We start from the raw sequence: 15,382 nt of genomic DNA on the forward strand, positions 1-15,382 counted from the left end.
AAGGGTGGCGCTGCGAATACCCTCCGACCACCAGGGGGCAGCGGCGGGGGGATCGGAAGCAGAAGCGAACCGGAAGCGCCGCCGCCGCCACTCTTGCCCGCCCTCTGGCGCTGCGCTTGTCTCCTCCTTCTTCTCCGCGGTGCGCGCGGCCGAAGGTCGCCGGGAGTCGGGAGCGCGCGGGCGGGAGCGCGCGGTCGGTCGGTCGGACCGGGTTAGTACGGCCTTGACGGGACCGAGCGGCCGAGCAAAGGGCCCCTCCCTTTCCTTCTCCCCTGTCCATCTTCCCCTTTAAATCCCCGCCACGGGGGCCTAGACCGGAGCATGGAGCCTCCTCCGCTGCCCACGCCTGGGAGGAAGGAGCAGCAGCTGAAGAGCCTTCGCGTATCCTTCTCCAGCTGGATTGGAGGCGTCGGGCAAGGCCGAATGTCACAAGGGTTGGGGTCGCTTTGGAGGGGGTTGGACTAGATGACCCCCTGGGGTCCCCTTCTAACTCTACTGTGATTCTGTGTGGGGACTTGCAGGTTAAGATTTGGGGGCTGGTTCTGGGGGTTGCAAGGGATGGGGGCCTGGGACGGGCTTTGAAACGGGGGTAGGTGGGTGGGAGGGATTTGGCAGGTAGGGGGAGCCACAGTGTTAGAGCCCAGAGCTTCCCGAGAGGGCCCCTTCCCCCTTGTTGCCCGGCAGCCTTTTCGCTCCGCTGCATTTCTGCTTGGAGATGGGAGACCTGCGGGGGGGGGGGGTGTTGTTCCCTCGGACGTTTGTTTTTAGCATGTTAGCCCGAGATGACTTTAAAGGGCAGCTTCGTGGAGAAGCGAGCCTTAAATTGACCGCCCTCGGCTGCACGTTGCAAGACAGTGTATCTCTCTAGAGAGTAGGATGCTTCCAAAGTGTTTTGTTTTCCTTCTCACCGTCATGGTTGGAAACAAGATGCCAGGCTGGTTGCTCTGACCCAGAAATACACATTTTTTTGCACTTGCTGCTTTCTCCATGTCAAATCTTGATTAATCATGGAATTGTAAAGTTGGAAGGGACCACCTAGGGTCATCTAGTCCAACCCCCTGCAATGCAGGAAACTCAGCTAGATCATACATGACAGGCCCAGAGAAGCAGGCCAGACTGGTTTGTTGTTTGTTTTCTGGTTCAGCCCTGGGAGTTGTTTTAAGAATTGGATGATGTTATTAAAGTTGTAAATGAGATAAGGGACATGTGTGGAGTGTTTTATCTCAGCCATTTTGAATGACCATCACCTGCTATCTGCAGTAGGACACAAATTATGGGCATGGCATACTTTCCAGCCAGCACAGGTTTGGTCTCTGAGACAAGCTTTAGGCTACACTCCTTTCTTGTGCCTCTTTTTCATAGCAATTAAACTGGGTGGGAGGAGGGTTCATTGATGAAGGATGAAACTGGCACAGAGCAGTGCGGAGGGCTACCAACATCACAGCTTCAGAAAGAGGGATTCATTTGGTTGTGTAATGGGTAATGGGGTTGAATATGAATTGAATATGATTATGGGAAAATGTGTGGCTGGCAGCACACTGAATTGTTTGGGACGATAGGATTTTACACGGGCTTTTTTCTGTACCACCTTCCCTCTTTTCCTTAGCTTGTTCTCAGGGTGTGGAGGTAAAGGGAGGCCAGAAAGTGCCATGTGAACTGAGCCTGTCACAGTGCGGTGAAGAATATGTGTAAGTTGCCACTGGAGTTTGAAGATTTCTACCCCACACATTCATTTGTACTCTGTAGACTGGGGCAGGAGGCAGCTCCTTCCATGGCTCCCCTGGTAATCTCCTGGGACTGGCCTTGCATATTTTAAGAACAAGGTTCTGAGCAGGACTTGGACATCTCCCTGTGTCTCCAGATGTTCATTGCCCCCTGGCCTTTTCATGGCTAAAATGCCAGTCAAGTCATATCAACACTATATTTCACTTTGGGAGATGGCAGTTTATGATTATCGGTGCTAACTCAGAAATAGTACCTCGGGCTAAGAACTTTGCTTCAGGATGGGAACAGAAATCGTGCTCCAGCAGCGCAGCAGCAGCAGCAGGAGGAAGCCCCATTAGCTAAAGTGGTGCTTCAGGTTAAGAATAGTTTCAGGTTAAGAACAGACCTCCAGAACGAATTAAGTACTTAACCCGAGGTACCACTGTATCCTTATTCTGACAATGTAGTGGGCAGAGGGAAAGTTGCAGACATGGCAGACTTTGGCTCACATCCTATTCAGCTATGGGGCTTGCTCAGTGGCTTTTCCTTGCCAAATTACTATGAAGAGACACAAATTCTCCAATCTTAAAATTACTGGACTCTCAGAACTCTGTTGAGATGAGAGATTTACAGCCCAATCACACACATTTAGTCTGAAATGTTCATTGGCGTTTACCCACAGGAAGGAGCGTAGGTTTGCTGTCCTACTCGCTTGCTCAGGGCTACCCTATGGGGTTTCTGGCTGAGCAACAACAACAAAAAACAACTGCCCAAAAAACCCTGGCTGTGTACTTGAAGGGATACCCTTTTGGATGCATGTGCTGCTATTTCATGCCTAAATTCAACCCCAACTTAGTCCTTTGTTCTGATAGCTATAACTAGGTGGATCTTTCAGCACAGGAATGTGGAACCTCAGGCCCAGGGGCCAAATGTGGCCCTCCAGGCTTCTTTGCCTGGCCCTTGGAACTTTCCCTAAGCTACTCCCCTCACTGGCCCTGCTGTGTACTCCAAGTGTTTTGAGTTCTTGCTTGCCTGGATGGAGGATAACAAAGGTTATTTGTGGGAACTATCATGTACAAAGGTGAAATTTACCTTCATTGCTGTGCTTTCTTTTGCCTCTGGTCCTGCCCAGCACTGGCATGTTGCTCTTGGAAGGTTGCCTAGGAAGGAGTATGGCTCTCAGAATGATAAAGAAATAGAGATTTCTCACAGCACTTCCCCATATCCCTTTCATCTTGTTCCAGTTTCACTATCCGTTCCCAGGAAGACCCCAGTGTTCAAGAGAGGATTCCCATCAACAGCCATTTTAAGTGTGTGCAAGGTATCCAGCCTCTCTTGTCTCTTCTGTTGTGGGAATTTGTTGCTTCCTTGTAGCAAGGTGGTGGGAAAACAATGCCCCACCCCCAAAGCCACAAATGGAAACCATGCCTCTGTAACTACGCTTTCCAGACTGGAGTGCAGGCATGAATGCAGATCCATGTTGGTGCATAAGAATAACTGTACAGCCCCTGGTGGTGTGTTGTTCAGGTGTCTCCAATAATGGAATTGACTTCAGACCATGCTTTGGATGTTGTTCCTCGGTGCTAAACCTTTGCAGATCTCAGCTCTGGTTTCCATGAAACAGGAGATGTGCTCTGGTATCTCCATTACAGAGGCCCAGATCATGGTGCCTTGCTCCTCTGACAGCACTTGACTTTTCTTTATGGCTAGGCGAGGAGAGATGTTCCTATTGAGGGCCTTCTAGAATGGTCCTTTCTAATTCTTGATCCGTTCTAATTCTCTTCCAGAGGCTGAAGAAACTCTACTGATTGACATAACAGCAAACAGTGAGTCTCCCTTGACCAGAGTGCTGTCAGGAATAGATATTGCCTGTCACTGACATGTCATCTTTCCCTCTTGACTCATCATTCTTGTTCCTGCTTGTCTCTCCTTCCTGACCCTGATGTCTGGATGTTGTGCCCCCCCCCCCAAAGTCAGACTGCTGCTGGGGTGAAAGGCTTTTTTTATTCTATCCTCTGCCTTCATGCTGCTTTACAGAGTCAGGACTAGATCAGTGCCCTGAGAAGCTCACAGTGGAGGAAGAGGAAAGCTGGGAAAAAGCATTCAGTCTAGTTACATGTACAGTTTTAGTAAAGGATGGGAATTAAAGATTGTACTAGACACTTCCTGGAACATACAGGGTTTGATGAGGGTTTTCAGTGATAAGTTCTTTGGGAGACAGTTGCAGGCATGAGAAGGAACAGAGCTGCCTTATGCAAAGTCATCACATTGGACCATCTAGCTTGGTAATGTCCACGCTGACTGGCAGCAGCTCTCCAAAATTTTGAGACAAAAGTCTCTCCCAGCACTTCCTGGAGATGTTGGGGATCTTCTGCATGCAAAGCACATGCAGCCACAGGATTTAATATTGCTGGAAACCTGAAGTTTAAGAGTGGTAGAGCTGGAGGAGGGAATGTCACAGGCAGGGATGTATCACGATATGAGATCAGAGACAAGAGTTTTGAAGATGGCTGAGAAAGCCACCAGAGAACTGCAGCCAGTGTCTTCAGCACTTCCCTTGGGGTCCAGAATTCTTAAAAACACAGGTGTTCATTCACAAAATGCACCTGTTTCTAAGGATTCCAGCACATGGAAACTGAGAATTAGAATAGACACTATTCTGTGAGGTGTCCAAGATGTTAAAAGCATTCCTTGATCTCTCTCCAGATAGATATAGATAACATAGTTCTTGCACGGTGGTTGCTTGTACATAACTCACAAGTGTGTGCCCACTTCTCTTAAAAGTAACTAGGAATATTGGCCCATCACTATATCTTAATGGTGAATTCTCAAGAGCCTGCCAACGATGCAGGCAATAGCTGTTTGCCTCCCGGTTGCTAGTGGCATCTCCTATTGACCATGGGGTTGGGGCAGGGGTTGTGTTGCTTGCTGCCCACTCCATTTTCAGGAAAAGTGTGCCTCTCTTGCAGATAACTGCTTAGGATGCTGGGAGACAGTGGAAGGTTGAGGGTTTGGCCTTGTCCATCTAAAGCAGGGGAGGGGAACTTCTGGCCTTTCAGTTCTTGCTGGACTACAACTCCCATAATTCCTGGCCATTGTCCATGCTGGCTGGGGCTGATGGGAGTTGGGGTCCCACAACATCAGAGGGGTGCAAGGGTTCCCCATTTTGTTTCAGTGTGTCCCAACTTTTCTCCTTTTTGTTGTCCACTGTATATTGATTTAACTGCCATAAATAGTGGCTTCCAGAGTGTGTAATGTGGTCCCTTCTAACCAACAGACATTCATGTTAGCCTATAGCAGAGTTGGGCAACCTCCAGCCTGTGGGCCACTTGTAGCCTTGGCCTGATTTTATAAGGGTCACAAGCAGGGTTGGTAAAACTCAATGGGTTTGTAAAAAAAACACACAAAAAACGGATTTCTTAAAATTTAAATCAGATTTTTAAAATAAAATGCTTTTGGAGGAAAAATATTTCTAAAGATAGTTTTCTGTTTAAGTTACATTATAGTCCAAAGGCTATTCATCAGGGAATAAGGATTTGTTTTAAGTTTTTCATGTGTGCTAAAACTCGGTTTTTTTAAAAAAAAATCGTTTAAGCACATCAGTTAACAAACATGGATACATATGCTATAAAGTTACTGTTTTAGTTAAATAAATTGTTTAAATTGTTATTAAGGAAATGATTATTTTTCTCCTTCCAATAAAGTATAGCAGAAAAGTTGCCCAAATATAAACAGTTAACTTATTAAACCTCACAATAATTTCATAGTTATCTGTCTATGTATTTCTAATAGTATAACCAAATCAGTAATTTTTGATATAACTGTAAAAAGTACTTTGAAAATTTATTGTTCCAAAAATGAAACTTTCATCAGGTTGTAAATATGCAAGAATGAGTCTTTCTGTAAAAAAAATGATTTAAATCAGGTCTTACTGACTAGTGATTTGAATCAGGTCTTACAGACTAGTGACTTAAATCGTGATTTAAATTGATTTGATTTAAATCAAATCTACCATGGTCACAAGGAAAGGGCAATGAGGTGAAGAATGGCAGAAAGCAGCAGTGACTGGCACCCACTGGGATTGGTGGAGCCAGAGCCAGTAATAGGCTGAGCCAACTACCGTATTTTTCGCTCTATAAGACGCACCAGACCACAAGACGCACCTAGTTTTTGGAGGAGGAAAACAAGGAAAAAATATTCTGAATCTCAGAAGCCAGAACAAGAAGAGGGATCGCTGCGCAGTGAAAGCAGCAATCCCTCTTGCTGTTCTGGCTTCTGGGGTAGCTACGCAGCCTGCATTCACTCCATAAGACGCACACACATTTCCCCTTATTTTTTAGGAGGGAAAAAGTGAGTCTTATAGCAAAAAATACGGTAATTCTAGCTTTACCCCCATCCTCCTCTGTGCTGTGTCTCAGGGAGCACTGAGACTAAGGAGGAGGAATCTAACAGGCAGGGCCACCCACAGGACTGTAAGTTAGAAGGCAGGCAGGTAGAGGCTGGCTGAGCACAGACTGAGGTTGGTGGGGTACAGCCTCACTTGCCCTCGTGGAGCAGCTTCCACTGGCAGGGAGGAAAGGTGGTGTCCTTTCCAGTTTGGGCACTTGGCTTTCCCACCGTCCACATCAAGATTCCCCCTCCCCACTCCCTCGCTGCCCTGGAAATGCAACAGGGAGTAGGCAACTATTTTTAAATGTACCATATTTTCCCGTCTATAAGACGCCACCACGTATAAGGTAAAAGGTAAAGGGACCCCTGACCATTAGGTCCAGTCGTGACCGACTCTGGGGTTGCGGCGCTCATCTCGCTTTATTGGCCGAGGGAGCTGGTGTTTGTCCGCAGACAGCTTCCGGGTCATGTGGCCAGCATGACTAAGCTGCTTCTGGCGAACCGGAGCAGTGCACGGAAACACTGTTTACCTTCCCGCCAGAGTGGTACCTATTTATCTACTTGCACTTTGACGTGCTTTCGAACTGCTAGGTTGGCAGGAGCAGGGACCGAGCAACGGGAGCTCACCCCCTCGCAGGGATTCGAACCACCAACCTTCTGATCGGCAAGTCCTAGGCTCTGTGGTTTAACCCACAGCGCCACCTGCGTCCCCCCCATGTATAGGACACCCCCTATTTTGGGGCACTCAGATTTAAGAAAATGGGGCAAAATGGCCCCGTGTATAAGACTCCGCCTAATTTTTGACATTTTTTTTTAGGGGAAAAACGTAGTCTTATATACGGAAAAATACGGTACCTTATTTCAGAACTTTTATTCTACAAAATGCAATCTTCCTCAGTTCCTTTATAACTTCTTAGTAGAGTGTTTAATGCTCTCCGTTGTGTTTCATTTCAAGGTTTTGCTGCTGTTTTTATTTTCATTTACTGTAGTATAAAAGCAGTAACTTTTGAAGTGTGTCAGGTTCCTGTGAACCTGATCAGTGTCTAGAAGTTCATGTATCTTCAGATGTGGCTGCTTCTCAGCTTCAAGTCCACTCAATTACAGTGCAGTCTCGCTATGTCTCTTGTCTTTTCTAATGCACTTCCTGTATGAGCCAAAGCAAGAATATTCTGCTCATTCACTGTGTGTGCCTGAAAGTTCATCCTTGGATTAAGTAATGAATATGACAAGTCAAACTTTATAGCACAATTGTTCCTCAAGCTGTTTCTTCATTTTTGTTGTCTGTTTATTGTCATCCCTCTTTTTAAACATTGGGGGCATTTTCCGTGTTTTGCCTTATCAGTGTTGTGCCCTGTTTCCTGACATGTGCTTTTCCTGTGTGTGCTTCAAGCTGGCTGCAAGATCCGAGTGCAGGGTGATTGGACAGCAGAACATCTCTTTGAGATCCCAGATGAGGAGCAGTGTTTGGGATTCCTCTCTGAGGTTCTGAGAATCCAAGAAGGTGAGCAACTTCCATGCCCTGTCTCTGATGTTTGATGTTGGAGATGGCCTAGTCTCTCACATGAGTGTTGTTGTTGATTTTTGTTGTAGTCCCGCGAAACACTTCTTTCCCTGATCTTGTGGATCATACCTCCTGGCACCAAGTGAAAGGTCTCACAGGGCCAGTAGATCCCCCTTCTGCAGGTACAACCACACCAACATGTAACTTGTGTGATTTCTGCTTGGAATTTTTAAGTACTTGTTGCCTCCTTTAGAGGAAAGGCCTTGAGGGGAGGACCTGTTGCCTCCACAACCCTTCCTAAACATGCATAAGCTGAGAGGCAATTGTCCGACAAATGTGGTGCTGTGGGGAGGCAGTATCATTTTCCTGCAGTTAAGTATTTTCTAAGTTCCTTTCCCGAAACTTCCCCAAATGGTTCTGAAGCCTCTCTAACCTCAGAAGTCTTTTCTTCTCTCAGGAATTCTGGGATTTGAGGATAACTTCAGTGTTATGAGTATGGAGAAGAAAAGAAACCTGCAGAATCAGCAAATGAGCGCCCGCCGGGAGCCTCCACCCCCACCGCTGCCACCAAGCAGGCCGTAAGTTGCCTTAGAGTTGTACTATGCCCTCCCGCCTCCTTGGTTTTAAGGGCTACTTGAGTTCTGTTCCCATCTCCCTTAGGCGTATCCGTGACAAGGACAGCATGAGCAAGGAGCAACCCAAAGTGACCAACACTATGCGCAAGCTCTTTGTGCCTTCCACACATACACAGTCCGGACAGAGAGAGGGACTCATCAAGCACGTCCTTGCCAAGAGAGAGAAGGAATATGTCAACATCCAGAATTTCAGGTCAGATCATGCAAAAGTGCAAACACCAGTGGAAACTGTTATCATAGTTGGGGTTGGAGAAAGCGACATCTACATGACAGCTTTATTGTTGGGTGCCAGGCAAAGTCTGTCCTGTTCACTCAGGCCACATGGGTGGGTAATTTAAAGTATTAGTTGTGGTGTGCAATTTTCCTTGGTGCCACATACTGAACCGTGGCTTCATATTATGAGCAGGACAGCAGCCTCTCCTCCAGGTTTGCACACTTCTCCCCCACCCCGAGCCTATTTGGAAGCTTCTACTTGTATTTTAAATTAACCACAGTTTGGTGTGTCCAGATCCTATAGTGGTTAATTTAGCAGCTTTGTAAACCCATGATTTGAAGTTGGCTTGTTTCAATGAGCCATAGTTAAAATTAAGCGGTTGTATAGCTTCAGACTTTGTAACAAGATGCAGTTAATCCAAAACTGAAGCAAAACCTTTGGAACTCTTCCTAAAAGCTGTGCTTGAGGACAAGGAGGTGTTTGACCCCAACCCTGACTCCCAACACTTGGTCATCCTGATAATGCTAAGCTTACTACTTGAAAGAAAGTTTTTGCTTCGGTTATTTCCTTGTACTGTTAGTAGTACCCAGCTGCAACTGGTTTTTAATGGCTGCTTTTATCATAGGTTTATCAGTATGTGGTTAGCAGCTTTAGATCCTACTGTTTTACAGAGGCTGTTTTGCTCTTTTTTCCCCTTTACTAGACAGGCTGTATTTCTGTGCTGTCTTCAGAGTCGGGAATGCCCATTCCTTCATGGCCAGCATGGAAACACAGGTTGCTAGCCATTTAGGAGGTTTCCATAGAGGAAAAGGGTGTTACAGGGTAATCTTCTACCAAACAAGCTTGGCACAGCAGATCTGACAGGTGGTTTTCTGCTCCCTGAAAGCCAGCCTGCAAACCAGGTTGCCAGGTGAAGGAAGAATGGAGAGATCAACCAACTCACTTGCCTTCAGAGAATTTCTGGTTGCCTGTGGCAACTGGGATAGTGCTTAAATATCAGGCTGGCTGACACATCTTAAACAATACAAGGAAAAAGCTTTTTTCTTTCATTAGCAAAGCTCATTTGGGGCCCAAAATAGCTAAATTGAGGAAGAAGTGGCTGGTATTACTTGTTCTTGGTCCTGATCTTGCCTGCCCTTGTAATCCTACCTGCCACACACTCCTGTTGTCTTTGCATATTTAACCAGCGTCTGTTCAGATTGGAGTCCTATTCCTGCAGCTCCACATCCTTCTCTTCCTTGCAGGTTTTTTGTGGGGACATGGAATGTGAATGGGCAGTCTCCAGACAGTGGATTGGAACCTTGGCTGAACTGTGATTCTGAACCCCCAGATATCTACTGCATTGGGTGAGCAGACATAATAGCTTTTCAGACACCACTCTCTCAGTCTTTGTTTCCCCACAGTTGCTTTCTAAACTGAGGTCCTGTTGTGGGAAGACTTTCGCTTTAATCTTGGAACAAAATAGGAGAATCCCGAGGATTTGTATCTTTTAGCCAGGAAGCAAAGTTCTGCCATAATGAATGTGGCAGTGCCATCCTTTCACCCTGTGGGCAGTGGATTACAGCAGCATCAATGATAGCCAGAGGCCTAGGAGGCTCTGGGGGAAGGATGGCTTAGTGCTAGGGATGTGTATTATATCTGATGGCACTTTGGCATTAGGTTCCAGGAGCTGGACCTGAGCACAGAAGCTTTCTTCTACTTTGACTCGACAAAGGAGCAAGAGTGGCTGACAGCTGTGGAAAAGGCTCTGCATTCCAAATCCAAGTACAAGAAAGTAAGTCCAACCCCACCCATTTCTTCAGCAGCCAGACAGCTGTCAGTGAGGAGGAGGAGGTCAGGAATAAAAAACACCTGGTGTCAGTGGTGTTTTATTCAAAAGAAGCCAAAATTCTTTATTCAAAGAAACTAAAACCGTGCAGGCCTAGTGATCACAGAAACCTTTCCCAACAGGTCTTGCCCCAGTGAGGTAGTTGTGAAGGCTGAAGGTTGCTACCTTCCCACCACTCTCTTGTCTCCTCCTCCTCCTGGTCCTTCCCAAGCAACCTGAGACTCTGACACCTTGCCTGTCTTTGCTCCATCCTCTTAATTTCTCTCTGTGTTCTGGGAGACCAGCAGGGAGGGGAGCTGATTGCAGCAGGATGGGGAGATCCCCTGGCTTCTTCAGCAGACTGCCTGATCTCTGCCTCTTGACTCCAGCCTCCACCTCTGCCTCTGATTCTGGACTGCTGTCTGCCACAGAATCTTCCTGCCCTCTTGCCTCTTCAGTTTCCAACACCTCCTCTTGCTCACAGTCTGCTCCCTCTTCTCCCTCTGACAACTCATCGTCGTCCCCCCACCAGTTCCCTGGCTTTGAGCCTTCTTCCCTTGGGGGATCCCCAGTTGGTGCCACCCACCACTCCTATCTGCAGCCAGCCAGCCCATGACAGCAAGCAATGCACAAATCTGGTAGACATCCCAGTACCTTGCATCTTCTAGGTGCAGCTGGTGCGTCTAGTTGGAATGATGCTGCTCATCTTTGTCAGGAAGGACCAGCTTAGCCACATCAAGGAAGTGATGACGGAGACAGTGGGCACAGGCATCATGGGGAAGATGGTGAGTAGACCCTGACAGCGGAATTCCCTACGTCTACCTTTCTATCTGTCTATATGTTTTTATAATCTCTGCCAACCAGTTTCCCCCTCTTTGCCGCTTGCTCGCTAACAGCCATCTTTGCTCCGCCCCTGCAGGGTAATAAGGGGGGTGTGGCCGTGAGGTTTGTCTTCCACAATACCAGCTTCTGCATTGTCAATTCCCACCTTGCTGCCCACGTGGAAGACTTCGAGCGCCGAAACCAGGATTACAAGGATATCTGTGCCCGGATGAGCTTCCTGCCCCCTGACCAGGGTCTGCCGCAGCTGACAATCATGAAACACGAGTGCGTTTCGAGGGCTTGGAGGGAGAGAGCCTTGGCTGACGTAACTTGTTGGTCTCCGCTATCTGGAGAAGCAAATTGAGTCACGTTTCTGTAACTTTCCTGCATGTGTGTAGCTCAAGGGTAGGCAGCATAGTGCTCTCCAAATGCTGATGGACTACAACTCCCATAATCGCTAAGAATTGGCCTTGCCGACGGGGGCTCATGAGAGTTCCACTTAAGCAACACCAGAAGGGTGCAGTGTCAGTGATCCCTGCTGCCGCTGCACTACTAAGGTTTCTACTAGAGCAGACAGAAGTGCCCAGAATTGTAGGCTTCTGCTTCATTCAGGGCAGGCAGATATTAAACATCTTTGGAAGCAAGTGCTGGGCTTCATTCATTAATTTCTGTTTATTGTGGGGATTTCTTCCGCAGAGTGGCTTATATAAAATAATAATCAGAAATGCACCTCAAGATAATTTAAAGCATATAAACAGTACCTTAATAGCAGCAGATCTAAATAGAGCAACATAAACCTAGTGGCAGAGATGTATTAGATTAGATTATAGCAAATGTGGGCAACTTCTCCAGTGATCGGGGTGGGAGTTGCAGTTTGTTAAGGGCAGTAGCGCAAAAGCAGAGTTGCCATTTTGCATGGAGAAGGTTCCAGGCTCAATCACCAGTGTGTGCAGATAGGGCTGGGAATGATCTCTGCCTGGAAGCTGCTGCCAGTCCATGTAGTCAGTCCTGAGCTTGATGGGTCAATGGTGTGCCTCAATATAAGATAGCTTCCTATGTTCCTGTGTACTACAGCAGTGTTTGGAGGGCCACAAGCACCTACCCATGAATTAAAGAACCAGGGGAAATTTTAAAAGTCTTTGCTGAAAGGACATCAAAGCAGGGGCCAGGTGAGCCTCTTTGGGAAGATTATTCTAAAAGGCAGGGTGCCATTACTGAAAAGGCCCTGTCATACTTGAAAGAGCAGGAGTTCCCTGGGAAAGATTCTAGTCAGGGGAGAGGCAGTTAAAAAATAAGTGGGCTTTCTTCTGGTACCCTTTTCCCAAACCTTGAAACCCTTTAAAGGCCAAAAGGGATACTCTGAATTGGGCCTGGAACCAGTTCAAAAGCCAGTGTAGTTCACAGAGCACTAGCCTAATACGATCATTCTGCCCAATCCTAGTTATCCCCCCCCCCCCTCGTGAGCTTGCCTGTAGCTGTGGTTTCTTCGCTTTTTTCCAGCATTGTCATCTGGTTGGGTGATCTGAACTACAGGCTTTGCCTTCCTGATGCCAACGAAGTGAAAACTCTGATCACTAAAAATGAGCTTCAGAGACTTCTGACCTATGATCAGGTGAGAGACATATTTGTGTTATATGTGGTGGTTTAGGATATTGCCCTGTTTATTTCCTATGTCTGGGATACCCCAACCTAGACTAGAGAAACCACTTTCAGACAGTTAGGAGCAAAGTGTAGCTATAACATAGAATGACTGCGACTTCTACAAATGCTTTGTAAGCTTGCAGTTTTGTGCAACCTTAATTAGAAGCAAGTCCCAATTAAGTTGGATGGTTGCCTTGGAATTTGCGTAAGTAGGACTTATTACCCAGTTAAAGGGCTTTCCTAGGTCAGCGCACTCTCCAGATGTTGTTGGACTCCCATCAGCTCCAGCATGTCCGTGGCCAATGGTCAGGGACAGCGATAGCTGCTGTCCAGCAATAGCTAAAGGTCTAAGGTTTCCTGCTCTAGGTTTTGCATCTATCTGGAAAATCTGCATTACTCACATCTTATCAGCAGTTACTTCCATTAAATCAAATTAAATCGCTGATGCTTTTCGTTTTTAATTTTTTCTTCCAAGGTTTGTGTGTTCGTAACGCTTACGACCTTTCTCCCACTTGGCATAAGGACCATTGCTATTTTGTGTTGAAACAGAGGCCTGATTGCTGCATCTTATGGTGGATTTAAGTCCTGTGAGCGTAGTAATGCCTTAGCCATTTTAGAAGGATGCTGCACTGCTACAAGGCAAGGGTGGGCAGCCTCAGACTTCCAACATACGCAAAACCATAATAAAACATTAATAACTTCCCTAATGGTGGTATAGTTACTTATCTCCTTGACATCTGATGGGAGGGCATCCCACAGGGCAGGTGCCACTACTCAGAAGGCTCTCTGCCTGGTTCCCTGTAACCTCACTTTTTGCAGTGAGGGAACTGCCAGAAGGACCTCGGTGCTGGACCTTAGTGTCTGGGCTGAACGATGGGGGTGGAGATGCTCTTTCAGGTACATACTGGGCTGAGGCTGTTTAGGACTTTTTTTTCAAAAAAAAAGTATTAGTTTTCACAACATTATAAACAAACAAACAAATACATAAGACAAACAGACAAACAGACAATAAGGCTAAATCATAGCCTTACTGAAAATTACACTTATTAACATTTTTAAGTGACTTCCTCACTTCCCCTTGGTTGAATTTCATTGCATATCCTTTTAACGGTTTTCCAAATCACAGTTCTTATAAAATTTGACTTAAACATTAACAACCTTAGATCTTCGCATTATGAAATTAAACATATTAATTCATCACTTAACATAAATAAAATCCTAAGCCAATTAAGTATCTGCAAGCTGTTTTCAGTTAATTTAACTTAAGTAAATCATTAAATTTAATCCACTCTTCCTGATACTCCTCCTCCTTCTGTTCGCGGACTCTTCTGGTTAGGTCGGCTAGCTCCCAAAAATCCATCATCTTCATCTGCCATTCTTCTATTGTTGGTAATTCTTGGGTTTTCCACTTTTTAGCTAACAAAATACGAGCAGCAGTTGTGGCATACAAAAATAATTTAACATCTTTCTTGGGCAATTCCAAACCTGTTATTCCAAGAAGAAAGGCCTCTGGTTTCTTTATAAATGTATATTTCAACATTTTTTTCACTTCATTAGAAATCTTTTCCCAGAAGTCTTTCACCTTGGGACAGGTCCACCACATATGATAAAAGGTTCCTTCCTTTTCTTTACATTTCCAACATAGATTGTCACAGTTATGATATATCTTTGCTAATTTTGAAGGAGTCAAATACCATCTGTACATCATTTTCATTATATTTTCCTTTAACACAGTACATGCGGTGAACTTGACCCCTTTCTTCCACAATCTTTCCCAGTCCTCAAACAAAGCTGTTTAGGACTTTAAAGGTTGGCACCAACGCTCTGAATTGTGCTCGGAAATGTACTGGGAGCCAACGTAGGATGCAAAAGGATGGTTTTGCAGTTGCTCAAAGTGCCAGGGGTGTATCCTGGTGGTTGTTAACAGTTTGTATGGATTATTGGTACATATAACATTGTCTATTGGAGGTATGGCTAACCTGTGGTCTGCCAGATGTTATTGAGCTGCAGTTCCTGTTGGCTCCAGCCATCATGGCCAGTAATCAGGGATGATGGGAATTGTAGTTCTATAGCATTGTGAGGACCATGCATCTGCTACTCCTGAGTTAGAGGATTTTCCTGTCGTGTGATGCAGCAAAGTAACTTCAGATGACCAGGGGCAAAATTGCACAAGCATCCTGTACCTTTAATAATTGTGTATAAGATAGGATTTCAACAGGTATACCCCTTTTTTTGCACCTGGCTACCCTGCTAGTACTTTGCCTTGGTCTTCCAGCACAATAGTGGCTGTTAATAGACTCCATTGTCAGGCAACAGGGGGTCTTCTGCTTCTCTGCTGATAAGCGATTTCCTTTTGGCTTTAGCTGAACATTCAGCGTACCCAAAAGACGGCTTTTGCTGATTTCACAGAGGGAGAGATCAAGTTCATCCCGACGTACAAATTCGACTCTAAAACAGATCGCTGGGATTCTAGGTAAGCTCCTGCTTGATAGTTGAGCCTTTGTAAATAAGTCCTCAAAATCATTAGTCTGCAAGGCTTGTTTGTTTTTCCTAGTCTATTGGGATGCTAGTAGTGTCCTGCATTTCCATCCTCTTGAGCAGGCTAGTAAAAAAATATAATTTAAAAATTGCTTTCTGCTAAGCAAGCTGGTGGAGGAGGGCTAGAGTTG

The 15,382-nt window shown here is 45.9% G+C and overlaps 2 protein-coding genes across 2 annotated transcripts in view; one reads left to right on the forward strand and one right to left on the reverse strand.

Annotated features, from left to right (window-relative positions):
- LOC308468244 (uncharacterized protein) overlaps window positions 1–2,929 on the reverse strand; it is a 31,915-nt gene extending 28,986 nt beyond the window's left edge. The window contains exon 1 of the mRNA XM_080990272.1: window positions 2,797–2,929. Within this exon, the coding sequence (XP_080846398.1) occupies window positions 2,797–2,845 (49 nt within the window). The 5' untranslated portion in view covers window positions 2,846–2,929. The remainder of the gene's footprint in view (window positions 1–2,796) is intronic.
- The window catches only part of OCRL (OCRL inositol polyphosphate-5-phosphatase), a 27,122-nt gene continuing 11,859 nt past the window's right edge, over window positions 120–15,382 (forward strand). Inside the window, 14 exon segments of the mRNA XM_080990249.1 lie at window positions 120–381; window positions 1,618–1,688; window positions 2,949–3,025; window positions 3,492–3,530; window positions 7,484–7,594; window positions 7,684–7,776; window positions 8,052–8,172; window positions 8,255–8,422; window positions 9,688–9,789; window positions 10,103–10,217; window positions 10,919–11,035; window positions 11,170–11,357; window positions 12,573–12,684; window positions 15,077–15,186. Coding sequence (XP_080846375.1) covers window positions 322–381; window positions 1,618–1,688; window positions 2,949–3,025; window positions 3,492–3,530; window positions 7,484–7,594; window positions 7,684–7,776; window positions 8,052–8,172; window positions 8,255–8,422; window positions 9,688–9,789; window positions 10,103–10,217; window positions 10,919–11,035; window positions 11,170–11,357; window positions 12,573–12,684; window positions 15,077–15,186 — 1,484 coding nt within the window. The 5' untranslated portion in view covers window positions 120–321.

This window comes from Podarcis pityusensis, assembly GCF_964106645.2.
Source record: "Podarcis pityusensis genome assembly, chromosome: Z".
Classification (NCBI taxonomy): domain Eukaryota; kingdom Metazoa; phylum Chordata; class Lepidosauria; order Squamata; family Lacertidae; genus Podarcis; species Podarcis pityusensis.